This window comes from Hippoglossus hippoglossus, chromosome 1, assembly GCF_009819705.1.
Source record: "Hippoglossus hippoglossus isolate fHipHip1 chromosome 1, fHipHip1.pri, whole genome shotgun sequence".
NCBI classification, from domain to species: Eukaryota; Metazoa; Chordata; class Actinopteri; order Pleuronectiformes; family Pleuronectidae; genus Hippoglossus; species Hippoglossus hippoglossus.
In genome coordinates this window covers 14,836,734-14,851,573 of record NC_047151.1, presented here as the reverse complement: position 1 = coordinate 14,851,573, position 14,840 = coordinate 14,836,734, and the positions used below count along the sequence as shown (strand labels likewise).

The window sequence follows — 14,840 nt, the reverse complement described above, 5'->3', positions numbered from 1 at the left end:
CGTCACTTTGCATCCTGCGTCTGAACCAGAGGCCGTTTTTACGCACAGAGACCCACCGCTCTCTCTCTCTCTCTCTCACACACACCACCAGCTTTTGACTTCAGCTGTCCCAGAAAGACACACAGGGAGGACAGGACATGTTGGGGATGTGGAGGGGACTCGCAGGACTGTCCACATGTTGCTGTGTGCTGATGCTGATTCACTCTTCGCCTCAAGCAGGTAAGAAAGAAGCTCTTTGACGCACAGGGATGCTCCAGACTGATTTATTGTAGTTGTACTGAAGACAACTTTTCCATCTTACATCCTTCATCACTTAAAATCAATATGAGTTACTGATTCGTTTTGACTTGATTTTTTTTGTGCGTTTTACATGTTTCAAATTTCGAGTTTCCATGCGGAGCTTTTTGCGCGTAAAAGTTCAGGAGGATGAATCCTGTGCGATTTGGCTCATTTTTTTAAATTCTCATGTAAATTAAAAAACTGTCATCAATATAATCGACCGGTAGCTATGATCAATACAAATGAAAATCTGGTCATGAATGAGCGCACTGCGCTGTGATTGGTTCGTTTCGCTCCAGAATGCGTCATAGCAGCCAATCGTGTTCTACTCGTCGCCGGCCGGTTTCAAGTGTCAGACACCAGGAATAAATGAGGAAACAAGCGGTTGTCAGAGAGATGGGTGCGGCCGGGGTTTCTGGTATCCTCCCTGCAGCAGGCTGGATTCTAAGGGATGCTGGAAAATCAGCATTTTTGTTCTTGCAGTTGCACACAAATGTTTGTGCGTGTGTGTACTCCCACTCCCCTTATCATCTTATCCACTGGACAGTAATACCATACATACAGTAGCCGTAGACATCATGCCAGAGAAAGCCGCTTCTAAATGTTACTGGAGTAAACTGAATAATTGATATTGTATGTGTCACGTTGTACATTCGAGCTTTATACATATTCCTTACATTACAGCAGAAAGTAGGTTAAAAAGCTTATTTCTGCAGCACCTTTGGAAACCGAAGTTACAATGTGCTACACCTGAATAAAGGAAGAGGAAATGAGGGGGTATGAGATACAGTATATTTATGAGATATAGAAAACCATATAAAACAAGCAGAATTAAATATACAACCTGAACAACAACAAAAAAACAAGGATAAGAGATGGTTTGTAAAGATGTGAGCTACCTCTGCATGAAACCAATCAAAATATTGACATCGTATTGGAGGAAAATAAAGAGTAATGACATAATAAGATGAACCAAGAGCCTTCTCTATTTTCCAATTGAACTCTGGTGTTCAGAGCTAAAGGCAAAGTCCTGCGTTTTTGCCAATAATTATCCAATTATTTTTAAAACCCCCAAAAATGTGTAGGGAGTGAACCTACTGCCCCTCAAGGCTGAGAACTAACTCGGCGGGAGCCCTGTTCTGCCAGCTGCTCCACTAATCCCCCAATAATCTCAACTCTCCTCCAAGAGATTTACTGACTAAAACAAGACCCTTTTTCCACTTTGTTGTGCTCACTTCCAGTCAGAAGATTTACTTCAGTATCCGTGTGTGTGTGTGCGTGTTTGTGTGGGTGAGGTCAGTGTTGGAGGGAAAGATCCATGTGTGTGTTCTCTTTCTCTTTTGGTCAGGCTCTGCTGTCTTTAATTCACTTTGTGTTTAGCAGACTCTGAAATGAGGCAGAGCTGGAAAGAGGAGGAGGGGAAAGAAGACAGGGAATTTAAAGACTCTGGTGACTCATGAAGACAAACACTGCAGTTTCACCTCTCAATCATTTAGAAAATACCTCTGTGGCATCTCTCAGTAGGCAATCAATATATCAATCACTCACTCAATCCACCACATTTTATGTGAATAGCTCATGTTCACAAATCACAATTTGTCTCATTGGGTTTAAGAGCAGAGGACGTCACACTTCTTTAACCCTCGAATAGAGTGAGAAGAAAAAGTGAATTTATAATCAGAAAGTACAGTTTAAAATCAATTTCAAGCAAAATAAGACATTAAAAGAGTAGAATAAAAGAGGTAAAGAGATCAAAAGTTAAAGTTGTAAAGCAAAACAAATAAAGTTGACAGAACAGTGTAATATAAAAATAAGAGCAGAATAAATACAATGATGGTTAATCTGTAACTAAGATGGTTCGATATCTCTTGGCATGTGAGAGTCAGATGTTTGACTGTAATGCTGCACAGCACTATTATTTATTACCCAGTGATGACAATTAACCTCAGTGTGATTACTGACGCAGCATAAACCCAGATCCGAAGCAGAAGGGAGTTGCTGTTGGCTTCATGATGCTCATTCATCCTGGTTATTTATTAACTGCTGGGTGTATGTTTGAGTCAATATACACACCTCTTTGTGAGGGCTAGTCAGGTGTGTGTGCATGTGTGTTGCATGCATGTGCCATAAAAAAGACCGGGAATGCATTCTTAGCGAGCAAAGTCACATGTTGCCACAAAGGAGCAGAGTTGTCATGCAGTGTTGTAATGACGGACTGAATCTTACAGCAGCCTGTTGTGTGGGTTTGAGGTGGTTGCTGCTACTCCAGCGACCTTCTTTGACTGGGTGGGTTTCTGGTTGTCAGGTCCAACTGGGGGTATAAATAGTGTCCACTCGGATTCAGTTTCACTACAGGAGCAAATGATGCTCTCTCTGTCTGAGATACTATTCAGACTGGTAACCTGCAGTTTGGGGCATGTCTGCAGGTGAAAGTATCACAATCGTTTTCTCTTTTCTATGATGCGATAGCGGTGTTGCTTTTCTAACTTTCTCAACTGTAACTGCCAGTTGTGCAAGTTCTTCGATATGGGACGGATATGGCTGTGGTTTAGGTGACACCTTTCACCTAAACCGCATTAGCTGCACAAGTCAAAAATGTGTTAAATTTAAAAAAGCGAAATGGATTAATAAATGTGGTTATGCTTGTTTCCAAGAAAAGTGAAGTTGATGTAAAACTTCAATAGCCAAACTAATCCTGCTCTTTTCTCCACAGAAACAAAATTGTAAGTCCTCCTCTCACTGAACAGTATTTCTCACAGCCTTGTGACCCATATGTGGAAGCACTGGGGAAGATTAGCGGTGGAAAATGAAAACATTGGCCCCTACAGGAGTCTGAAGGTCTTGAAGTGGGAGCGTTTGACCTACTTTTCTGCTCCTGCTCCGCTGAGTGTAATAAATTCCCGATTCTTAAAAAAGATTTTAAAAACAAGTGAGAGTTGCAGATAAACGTTTTTTAAATTTCATTGTTAACTTGTGACACCGAAAATCTTCAGGAGCAGTTGGGAGACTCTATTCCTGGAAGCCCCACTGGCTGCGTGCCTGGCCTCCATGCAATGTGTCTGAGGGGTTGTGTGTCACACTTTCCCCGAAAGCATGAGTGTGTGGGTTAGGCAGGAAGCTCTTTTTCATTCCTTTATCAGTGAAACCACACATTGCCTTGATGGTGCCAAGAAAACGAGAAACGGTCAACGTCTCACTTCTCTTTTTCGTTTCACATTTTCAAGGGCGGAGGGCATCACTCTTGAGGAGCCTGGTGTTGAGAAAGCATCCTCTCCTTGTTTTCCAGGCTCCTCACACCCATCACTTTGTTTTAATCTACCAGGTCTATTCTGTCCTTTTTTAAAAGACCTGTCATCGCTCATTGACACACTGAGGCTGACAGACTTCCTTGTGTTCAGAGTCGCCTCGTCACCGTGGTGATGCTGTTATGAGGAATGCCACTCTGTGACCAATCAGCAACTGGTGGTGTGATTGTTCAACTCCTCCCCTGCCCTATTGTCTTAAAGTGATAGTCTGACGTACCCGGCCGCAGCTTCCAGGCATCAGGAGAGCCGGGCAGGGCAGAGGTGATGGGGGAGGACACACACACACACACACACACACACACACACACACACACACACACACACACACACACACACACACACACACACACACACACACACACACACACACACACACACACACACACACACACACACTGCGGTTGGCCTGTGTCATTTTCACATGTTCCTTGATGTCGATGCCCTCTTCGCTTTGACTGGAGGGTTCACTGAGGTGTGATCGTCTCAGGGGGACGACCTCAGTGCCCAAAATAAACCTGGGTCAATTCACGGTCGTACGACTTCAAACTCAAACTAGTGAAGCTGTTGACACCTGCGTTATATAAAAGGTATGTGAGGCCTGTTCCACACCTGCAGTGTGTCACACCAGGATGAAACCTGCTTTCATTCCAGTTACATCAACTAACACTGAGCAGACGTTGCAGAGAAGATTTACGTTAAAAACACGTAGACTAAAACAAGGAGAGAATGAAGAAAATAATCATTTTGTGGTACATCCAGGACAATTTTTTCCACTTTATTTAGCAATGTGAGGTTGAATTTAAATTTTCAATATTTTCACTGATATGAGTGTGTGAAATTTGGTGCAGCTTCATTGAATTTAAGGGGACTGTTGGGCCTTGGCAGAAGTATGTGCTCTACTGAGTGCCATTCTGGTTCTAACATATTTTGCATTTAATTTGAATCTTTAATTTAATTTAAATCTTTTATTTTTCGTTCTACCTTTTTTTTTTTTTTTTTTCTCAAATCATCTTTTTAGGTTTTTTAAATATGTCCTTTATTGTGTGAAAGTAAAATGAAGCGAAATTGTGGTTGTGTGTCTCATTGGGAACTAACAGGAGTCAGGGAACCTCACCGTGTCGTTATCTTCATGTGGTGATTCCCTGAGTTTGGCAAAGAGTAAAAGGTGTGGTTTTCACACTGTCACTTATCTGAACGTCGGTGACCTTCTGTTTTTTTGTCCTCTGTATAATTTCCAGTTAAACATTAACCTCTCAGGAAATCGTTTCCTCTGCGTATGTTGACACAAGCTCACGTTACCACAAGGTGCTCACGAACAGAGAAATGTAAATTGAGCAGTAAGACGCTGATAAGGTCAGCGGCGATTTGTGATGTTGAATGTAAATGAAGCTGTTGGTTTGCTCTAGTGTAACACTGCATGAACTCGTGTTTGTTTTATCCTTCATCACAGATGCAGCGACCGCATGCAGCTCCACTCAGTTTACCTGTGGGAATGGGAGGTGCATCACCAGAAAGTGGATCTGTGATGGGACGGACGACTGTGGAGACGACACTGATGAACTGCCTGCAACCTGTGGTGTGTTTTTTTGTTTTTTTTATCACTATCAAATAAAATACAAATTTTATATGTGGGAATTGGGATTAAGCCAATTATTATTTTTCATTAATCTGACAATTATTTTCATAATTAATAAACATCTTTCATAGAAAATGTGAGAAATTAGGGGGGGAAAGTATTCCTACTTTCCAAAATCTTCATTTACTGTAACTTGTTTAATCCAATCAATGGTTAAAATAACAAAGATATTTACTTTAGTATCATACATGAAAAGACAAACACATTATTTTGAGATTTTTGCTTAAAAATGTTAATAATTAATCAACCTCTTCTGTTAATTGACTATTAAGATGGTAACACATTAATAAAGCTACTACAGAGCAGTAGTTAGTTGTACATGATACTCTGCTGTAGTCACAGGCCGTATCTCTCTGTTAGTACATGCAAGTACTGCGTTGAGTTTTTAACATGTGTTTTTTTTCTGTTCTCAGCAAGAAAAACCTGTCGGGAGACAGAGTACAGCTGCGGCCTCCCCATGAACCAGTGTGTCCCAGTAGGCTGGCACTGCGACGGCAAAGAAGACTGTGGAAACGGAGCTGACGAGAAAAACTGCAGTACGTTGAATACCGGAACTGACAAGTGTTCAATTAACCAATAAACCAGTTTATTCACTTTCTGTGGATGACAGTTAAGCATCACAAGCAGCAACTGAGAATTAAAAGACATACAGGATTACAAAGAGAGACATGCAAAGCTATTTAAACCATTCATATAATAACTATAACTAGTTATAAAACATTTGCCTGGATAGATGGATAGATTGTCACTGTGCATCAATACACAACTGAATTTCATTTGGCAGCAGTCCACTTAGCAGCATGGTATTTATGCTGATATATTGTTATTATATGTAAACCTGGCATTTAGAAACAAACACAATGTCTAGATAATAAATTAACTCCTCTCTTCTCCCGCCTCTGACTCACCACAGCAGCCAAACAGTGCAAAGATGAAGAGTTCCGTTGTGCCAATGGCCAGTGTATATCCAGGTCCTACGTCTGTGACAGCGACATCGACTGCTTAGACGGCTCAGATGAGGCCTCCTGCCCTAAGCCCTCCTGCAGCTCTCGCTCCTTCCAGTGCAACAACTCGGTGTGCGTGCCGGCCCTGTGGAGCTGCGATGGTGACCTGGACTGTTCCGACGGGTCTGACGAGTGGCCAGAGAACTGCGCTGAGAGGAAGCCGGACGTGGCGCCACGCTGCAACGTCCACGATTTTCAGTGCGCTAATGGGGAGTGTATCCACAGCAGCTGGAGATGTGACGGAGGCCTGGACTGCGGTGATCATTCGGATGAGGTCCACTGCAGTGAGTTGGCTTCTTTGGAATATTATTTTATTCATGGTCCTCTCTTTGCTTAGAACCCTATCCATGCTTTATATAATATCATAATATCCATCAAGAAGATCCTCATTAAATCATATTAGTCATGATTTTATCCTTGTCCTATGTCGTCTCATTCTTCCCATTTCACTCCGTTGCCTCTCCCTCTCCCTCTCTCTCTGTCTCTTTTTCACCCATTTGTCCTCTTTTTTTAGGTCGTCCTACTTGTCGTCCCGATGAGTTCCAGTGTAACAATGGCGACTGTATCCACGGCGCCCAGCAGTGTGACAATGTGCCCAACTGCAGGGACCTCAGCGATGAGATTGGCTGCCACATAGGTGACTCTCACAGAGATCCGGCCGGTTTTCATCCATGGGAAAGTCTTAAAGGTTAAATTCATACCTTCTACTTCTTCTCTCCACAGAAAATGCATGCGAAGGCCCGACCAATTTTAAATGCAACAGCGGGGAGTGTATCAGCATGGAGAAGGTGTGTGACAAACAGAGAGACTGCAGGGACTGGTCTGATGAACCTGTCAACGAGTGTGGTAAGTGAAACCTTATGTAATCATCCACCCAAAAGGGCAAAAATCATCAGTTTATAGCATGTGGACAGAGTTCGGGTGTACGCTCCTCTGCTGCGCTGAGAAAAAGTGAAACCACATCACAGTGTGGAAAATATATTTGGGAACAGTGAACCAAGCGGAACCACTGGCCTCGATAGTTTGTGGTCAGTGTGAGTTACCGTTAGGAAAACAGTTGACATGAATATCATTTGTATTTCCCGTGTGTCTGCGTCTCCACAGGCAACAACGAGTGTTTGACAAGAAATGGCGACTGCTCCCATCACTGCAATGATCTGAAAGTTGGCTTCAACTGCTCGTGTCCTCCTGGATACATCCTGAAGATGGACGAGAAAACCTGCGAAGGTGAGAGGAGGGAGTCGAGGACTGGCCGAATTTTAAACATTTGAAAGTCTATCATATAAGCAGCTTGTAGCCACATTTGCTTCCAGGACATGTCATTTAAGCAGTAGTGGAGGAAGTAACTAATTCTAATTTTGGAAAAGTACAATTAAATAGACAAACATGTACTCAAATAAAAGTAAAAGAACCATATTCACTTTTCTACTTGAATAAGAGTAAGTAAGTACTTGCTTTTAAATATAAATAAAGTATTAAAACAAAAAAAAGTAGCTGTCAAGTGTAGTCTAAGCAGGGTCAAATGTTTATCTTCCCACTCTGATTGGAGTGAATTAACTTACACAGATTTAGCCAGTATACGCTTTTTCTTCGCGCAAATAAATCCGCAAAACAAAGGCGATGTCTGTTTTTTCCCCCCAGTGAGTCATGTTCTATGTCACAAACGCAACGACAACTGAGACGCTCTCTAACCTCACTGTTAGCGCGCTCCCCTGGTTGTCACGTTTCTATCACTGCCGGGTCAGAGCCGGGGAATTTGACCCGGGAGTGAGCGCTAATTCTATCGATTCCCATTGCAGACAGAAGCCAGATGTTAGGAGGTGTTAGTGGGTTTTTTGACCAGTGGAAAAGGGAATTAAATATATGTACTTCTTTACAACCCGCCAATAAATTTAGCAAACATTGTATTAGCAACTTGACTTTGTAAGAAAAGTCAACTGCTGAATGTTCCTCCTGACTTAATGTTCGTCCCCTTGCAGACATTAACGAATGTGCCGAACCGGACACGTGCAGCCAGATCTGCATCAACCTGCCCGGCAGCTACAAGTGTGACTGCCAAGACGGCTATGAGATCGACCCCGCGACCAAGACATGCAAAGCTGAATCAGGTAACGTTTGAAAGAAAGCCTGTCTCTCCTCAAAATGTTTCTCCTCTTTGGATTCATAGTCCTGTGTGAAAACTCTTTTCTTCTGTGTCCTCCAGGCACCGTACCTACGCTGTACTTCACCAACAGACACGAGGTGAGGAAGATGACGGTGGACCGCAGCGAGTACGTGCGTCTGATCCCACAGCTGAAAAATGCAGTGGCCCTGGACATGGATATGCCAAACAAGATAATCTTCTGGTCTGACCTGGCCTTGAAGAAAATCTACAGGTTAGAACGACTGAGGCCTTACCGCTGATGATTTTTTTGTATTTTCCGCTCCGTCTTGTAATTAGTCCTAGCAGTGCTAACCAAACGTAGAGAAAGTAGTATATAGCTGCCATTGTTGTCGTTATTTCTGGCGCATGCTCATTACACAAAGCAACAGTGGACATGCATGAAGCTGTGACCTCATTGTTTCCCAAACACTCTGCTTTAAACCCACGTCTCATTCCCGACAGCTCCAAGCTGGAGGTGGCCAGTAACTCCTCTTACCACACTGAAGTAATTGGCAGTGGAATCGAGGCCCCAGAAGGGATCGCAGTGGACTGGATCCATGGAAACATCTACTGGACCGACAGCACGTTGAAAACTATCTCTGTGGCAACGACTGACGGCAGCAAGAGGAAAACGCTCATCACAGAAAACCTGGAAAAGCCAAGAGCCATCACCCTGGACCCGGTGAATAAGTAAGTGAAAGTTTGAGAACAGTAGTCATATACATCTCAACTTAGATGAATTACTAAATAAATGTTTTTCTTCCCCTGATTATAATTCATGTTTTGTTGTGTCCCTTTTAGTTTTATGTACTGGACAGACTGGGGTGAGGAGGCTAAGATAGAAAAGAGTGGATTGAATGGAGCCAATCGTGTTGCCCTGGTGACAGACAACATTGTGTGGCCCAATGGCCTCACCCTGGGTAAGCAGGAAACCAAGAATTTCAATCCAAACCTCACAAAGATCATTCGGCCTTGATAACTAATCAAATGTCTGTGTGTTTGACGTTCTCTCTGGACAGACATGGTTAACCAGCGTCTGTACTGGGTTGACTCCAAGATGCACACGCTCTCCAGCATCGACGTGAACGGAGGGACGCGGCACAGTCTCATTTTCGACGAGGTCAAGCTCTCCCACCCCCTGTCCCTCACTGTGTTTGAGGTAAGCAATGAAATAAATGTATCCACAAATGAAAATGTAGCCACTGAAGGTCTAAGATGTCTTGTCTGATACATTTAAGCACTTTTTAGACACAAACACCTGAAAATGTCTGCACTATTGGGTTTCATACATTCTTTGGAGTTTGCCTTTCACTTATGAGGAATCTAGCAGGGGATCAGGTCAGACACGTTCACAACAACAGGAAAATGGGTTAGGCGTGGGGTGGTATCTGGTTAGAGTATGGACAAGGCAGGACATAGCGTATAAATTCCACTGCGGAAATCAAACAGTTTGTTTCCTCCCATTCACCCCCTCTGGATAATTTCAGGAGAAAGTCTCGAGTTCAGTGCATGTCTGAAAGCACAGTCTGATGCAAATCCATTCAAATGTATTTTACCACTCTAATTAAACCAGTAACTCAGTAATCCAATTCATATGCAGTTATCAGGCGGAAATCTTTATACTGGGAAGCCAGAGCTTAAACTGCTGCGGTTATTCAGTCCCAATAAGTCACGATGTTGAACCTTGTCTTTCAATAAACTTCAGCAAACGTAACAGAATTACTCAATTTGTGTCCTTTCTTTTAAACAGGAGAAAGTGTTTTGGACAGACATGGGCAATGGCGCAGTTTTTAGCGCCAACCGTCTGACGGGGAAGGATATCACCGAGCTGGCAATGGACCTGGACCAACCAGAGGACATTGTACTGTACCACAACCTCAAGCAGCCCAACGGTACAGAAACATTCCTCCATCTCGGAGTTATCATAACAAACAACAGCCGTGTAATGTTTTGTAATGCTTATTGTTGCCACTCTTCTGTCGTTAAGGTACTAACTGGTGCAGAGAGAGCAACAGGATGAATGGAGGTTGTGAGTTTCTGTGCCTCCCTGCTCCTCTGATCAACCAGCGCTCTCCGAAGTACACTTGTGCCTGTCCTGACCACATGACAATGGGAGCTGACATGAGGACATGTGTGGCAGGTAAATATCCCCCCTGTGCACTGCCTTGCATATGAACCGGAAATGAACAGAGCCTCTATAGTGACCCTTTTACATTTTTGTTTCCCAGCAGGATCAGTTGCCCCTCCTGTCAAAAACAGAAGTGAAGCTACGCTCCCACCTAAAGTTCCCGCCAAGCCGACTTCACGCAGGCAGCCGGTCCCTACCTCTACAACCACAACCACAACCACAACCAGAGTGACTGAAAAACTCACATCTACCTCATCCATCCAGCAGCCTGTCGCCACTGCTCAAGGTACAGAAACTAGTCCTGTCTGTGGCTAATGAAAGTATCAATGAAAGGGTTTGAATTAAGATCCATGAACCCAATCTCATGTCCGTAAAAAATAAGCTATAGCTTAGCATAAAGACTGGAAATGGCTGAAACGCTGAAGTTCCACCATCCAGCTCCTAAAGCTCACAAAAACACATAGAGCCCTGACACACCTGGTGCAAAAAAGCATAAAGTGGTGCCAAACTTAAGTGTTTTTTGCTGTAGTTTCAGGCAGATTCAATCGTCATATGTTCATCCAGCCCCCATCTTGCACTTGCACCCATCCCTAGGGTGTATTATTAAGATCATAATATGCCTTTACATAGCAATCTGCTAAGGTGTTGACTTGACTTTTTAAAGTAGATTATTGGGGCTTTTTTTGATTGGACAGAACCAAGTGTGTGAAGGGGGGACAGCGATAGAACGGGGTTAACATGCCGCAAATGGCCACAAGCCAGAATCTAATCCTTCCGCTACAGAGGCCTGAAGCCTCAGTACGGGGCACCAGCTCTACCAAGTGAGCTATACAGCGCACTGTGCACTGGAATTCTTTTAATAATGGTAGATGACACTAAAAACACACCCATGATTAACAATGAGACTACGTACAAACCTTTTAAACAATGCACCTGACGCAGTGACATTTATTTTCCACCATTACGCAAAAGTGGTTTAGGACACACCCTGTGCATAGATCATTAAAATGGAGCATATACTGTTTATTCCCCACACAAACCAGAAGTTGAAAACGACAATCTGGGAGACACATTTTACTTTGTGGTTTGGTACAATGACTTCCCTGAGTCTCCTTTGCTTGTTATGCTAAGCTCACCTCTTACAGTATTTACCACAAAAACACACAAGAGGGACACTGATCTTCTCATCTAACTTTATTTTTTACAAAGAAAAGAGGATTTATATTAAGAAAAGATTGTATTCTTTGTTTTTTCCAGGTAACAAATTGGCAGCTGTGCCTGAAGAAGCCGATCCATCCCACCCTATTGCTCTCTACATCGTGCTGCCAATACGTGAGTTCCACATTCCAGCTCCTCTGTGTCAGACACTCGAGAACACAGTCTGCCCTCTACAGTCACACATACAGTCTGAATGACCTGTAACCCTTCTCCTGCTCTGCAGTGGTCATGTCCCTGCTGGTCTTTGGAGCAGTGTTGCTATGGAGACACTGGCGTCTGAAGAACACCAACACCATCCACTTTGACAATCCAGTGTACCAGAAAACCACAGAGGACGAGGTGCACATCTGCAGGAACAACTCTGATGGCTATGTTTATCCTCAGGTATCTTCACTTTGATGCCACTTTTGTTTTCTATCGTTATTCAATAGTGTTTTTTCAGTTTGAGAGCAGGACTTATTGATTTCACGTTCAGATTTTGCAATGCTTTCACTCCAAACCCTGCGCTTACACTCAAATAGCTCCTGCTTGTGCTTAGATTTGCAATGCTTGTGCGCTTGAAATCAGATATTTTGTTGCTTGGACAGATTTCCTGAGCTACAGTTTCAGCTCGTCTACTGTCAGATTTCTCCTCTGCCAAAATTCCAACCAATAGAATGCCAGGTGTAGTGTTGACGAATGAAATTGTCAAGCCCTAGTTGTGGGTGTGTTAGCTTTACTTCTTTGAGAGTCCTATACTGGCGGTTACTGGCTTCCCATGATGTTTTTGAAGAAAAAATGAGGACACCTTCATGGGAGGAGTTCAGCAGATCCTTGGTCAACATTGCAAAATCAAGGATCTCAAATAAGTGTTTTACATTGGGAACACTGTTACTAGCAACAACAAAAACTAAATTGAAGCTGCCCTGTTTTTTTTTCTCCCTGTACTTTATGGGAACAGTAACAAGGGTAGGACTATTTCATTTGTCAACTCTTAAACCTGACATTCTATTGGTTGAGGAATTTTGTCTTATTGAACATAAAAGAATCAAAGCGCAGAAGAGAAGATCAGAGAGCAAATGTTTCACGCAAGCACAGAAGCAGAGTGAGCAAGAGGAGGAGAGCTGAAGCTGGAGTGCAAGAAGTCCGGATGCAAGTGCATAGTTTTTAGAGCGAGCTGAGCAAATCTAAACGTGTAAGCGCAGGGTTTAGAGTGAAAGCCTTACAAAATCTGAAGGTGACATCAAGTCCTGCTCTCCAACTGAAAGACCACGCTCTTGAATAAAAAACCATAGTTTTACAGTTTCAATTATACAGTGTTTCTTTTTTCTACAGAGACAAATGCTGAGCATGGAGGACATGGATGTTGCTTGAACCAAAGATGAAGAAGACAAACACGAAGCAACAAAGGCCATTTCTTCTCCTGCTGCTGCTTACCAGCCGCCTCCGTCCTCCCCGCCAGTGACCTCATTTAGTGGCCTATGTTTCTGACCTCAGCACTGTGCCGTCCAAGTCAGATGAAAGAACTTAAAAAAAGAAGAAAAAAAAAAAGATCTTTGAACATGACAAAATAGTCAATAGTCAAAAGAGTATAACCACCGGAAGCCATTTTGTTAAACCACAAAATGGTTTCAAAATGAAGGATCAATGCGCGCTTTTAGAAGAAGAAGCATCGTGCTGCATGAGAAGGTGTAGACGAACGCTCGCTTTACGGCCAACACATCACCTCAGTATGTTGCCCACCTAAATACACATGGATCAAAATCTCTGTTCAATGAATTTAACTTGAAAAAACTTGACCTTTACTGTCCCAAAACGCATGTGTGCCTTCCATCCACACTCTGGATGTACACACAGTAAATGCCTTACTGACCCCACTTCCTCTCAAACCTGTTTCTGTGATAGTTAATGCTTGAGTGCTTTAACCCCAGGCAGTGACGGCCTCCATTACAAACATATCGTGGCCTTCTCTTTTCCTGGATACAGCTTTGCACATTTAGTATCAGAGGCATTTTTCTACTAGCACCTATTGTAGTAAATCACATCTGAATCAGTGCTTGTTTGTTGTCATTCTCTGAGTGAAGCATCTGTATGTGAAGAGTCACAGATGGTTTATTTTATAAATGGAAAAAGCTGCTGAGTTTTCTGAAGTCAACCAAAATGAAGTAAATGTTCTTTTTTTTTTTTTTAAATGAAGATAGTAAAAGAAATGATTGTACTGTAAGTGACCGCCTATCGTAACACTGTAAATAATGTCTGTACATATTTTGTTCACTCTGGTGTTTTTACACTTGTAAATTTTAATCAAGAAATATTGTACATATGTGTAAGATTCTTTAATTTATTTATGGATATATGAGAGAAGGTTTATTTTTGGTTGTTGTCGTCTGGCTGTGAATACATTACATACTATATTTTAGCTGCAGCCACGGTGACGTGATTTAGTTACATCTCAGCCAGATTAAACTTATTTTAACTTATGCCTGCTCAGTTTCGTGCGCGCCACATTCTGGATGAGTCAGTGCTGTGGGGCAGTGCGTATTGTTTGTAACCGTTGTACATGTTACAGAGAAACACTGAAGAAACTCTCTTTGTTCCTTAAATCACATAATTTATTTTTGCTCCTGCCTTTCTGTTAAGATGCGGTTACTATCTACAGTCTACAAAGGATGATGTACGAGTATATTCATGCACAACAGCCTGCACATCACTATGTTCATGTTTATTTGTGTTGGTCTTTTTTTTTAATAAAAGAAAAATAGTTTCTCATGTTCATGTTTGGGGGTTTTATAATTTGGAAAAGTTTTTATCATGACTGAGATAAACTTGTAGTGTGTTTTCATGCCACACACTGGTTTTAAGCAATTTGTGAGGGTGTTGTGTTCACACTGGAAAATGACAAAATAAAGTGTTATGGTCAGTATGCAGACGAAAAAAACGTTGTGGTGAAATGGCTCCAGTTTAACTGACACCTGGTGTTATTGTGTCTTTTCATGTTAATACTAGAACTGCACTCAGTAGAGCCCGGCCCTCTGCCAAGTCCCCTGAAATTGAAACAAGCCTCACTAAGGTCACATTATGTTTCTCAGCTACACAATGATGGTGGTTACAGGTTTCTAGCCCTATTATTACTGTACAGTGGGCCTAT

At 42.5% G+C, this 14,840-nt stretch overlaps 1 protein-coding gene across 1 annotated transcript; it reads left to right on the top strand.

Annotated features, from left to right (window-relative positions):
- ldlrb (low density lipoprotein receptor b) lies at positions 1-14,462 on the top strand. The gene is made up of 18 exons (XM_034583296.1): positions 1-219; positions 5,035-5,160; positions 5,634-5,756; positions 6,134-6,508; positions 6,739-6,861; positions 6,948-7,070; positions 7,329-7,451; positions 8,204-8,332; positions 8,428-8,599; positions 8,830-9,057; positions 9,169-9,287; positions 9,387-9,526; positions 10,118-10,259; positions 10,355-10,507; positions 10,599-10,781; positions 11,753-11,827; positions 11,937-12,097; positions 13,028-14,462. The coding sequence occupies exons 1-18, from the start codon at positions 138-140 to the stop codon at positions 13,064-13,066; spliced, it is 2,616 nt and encodes an 871-aa protein (XP_034439187.1). The 5' UTR covers positions 1-137; the 3' UTR covers positions 13,067-14,462.
- The last annotated feature ends 378 nt before the right edge of the window (positions 14,463-14,840 follow it).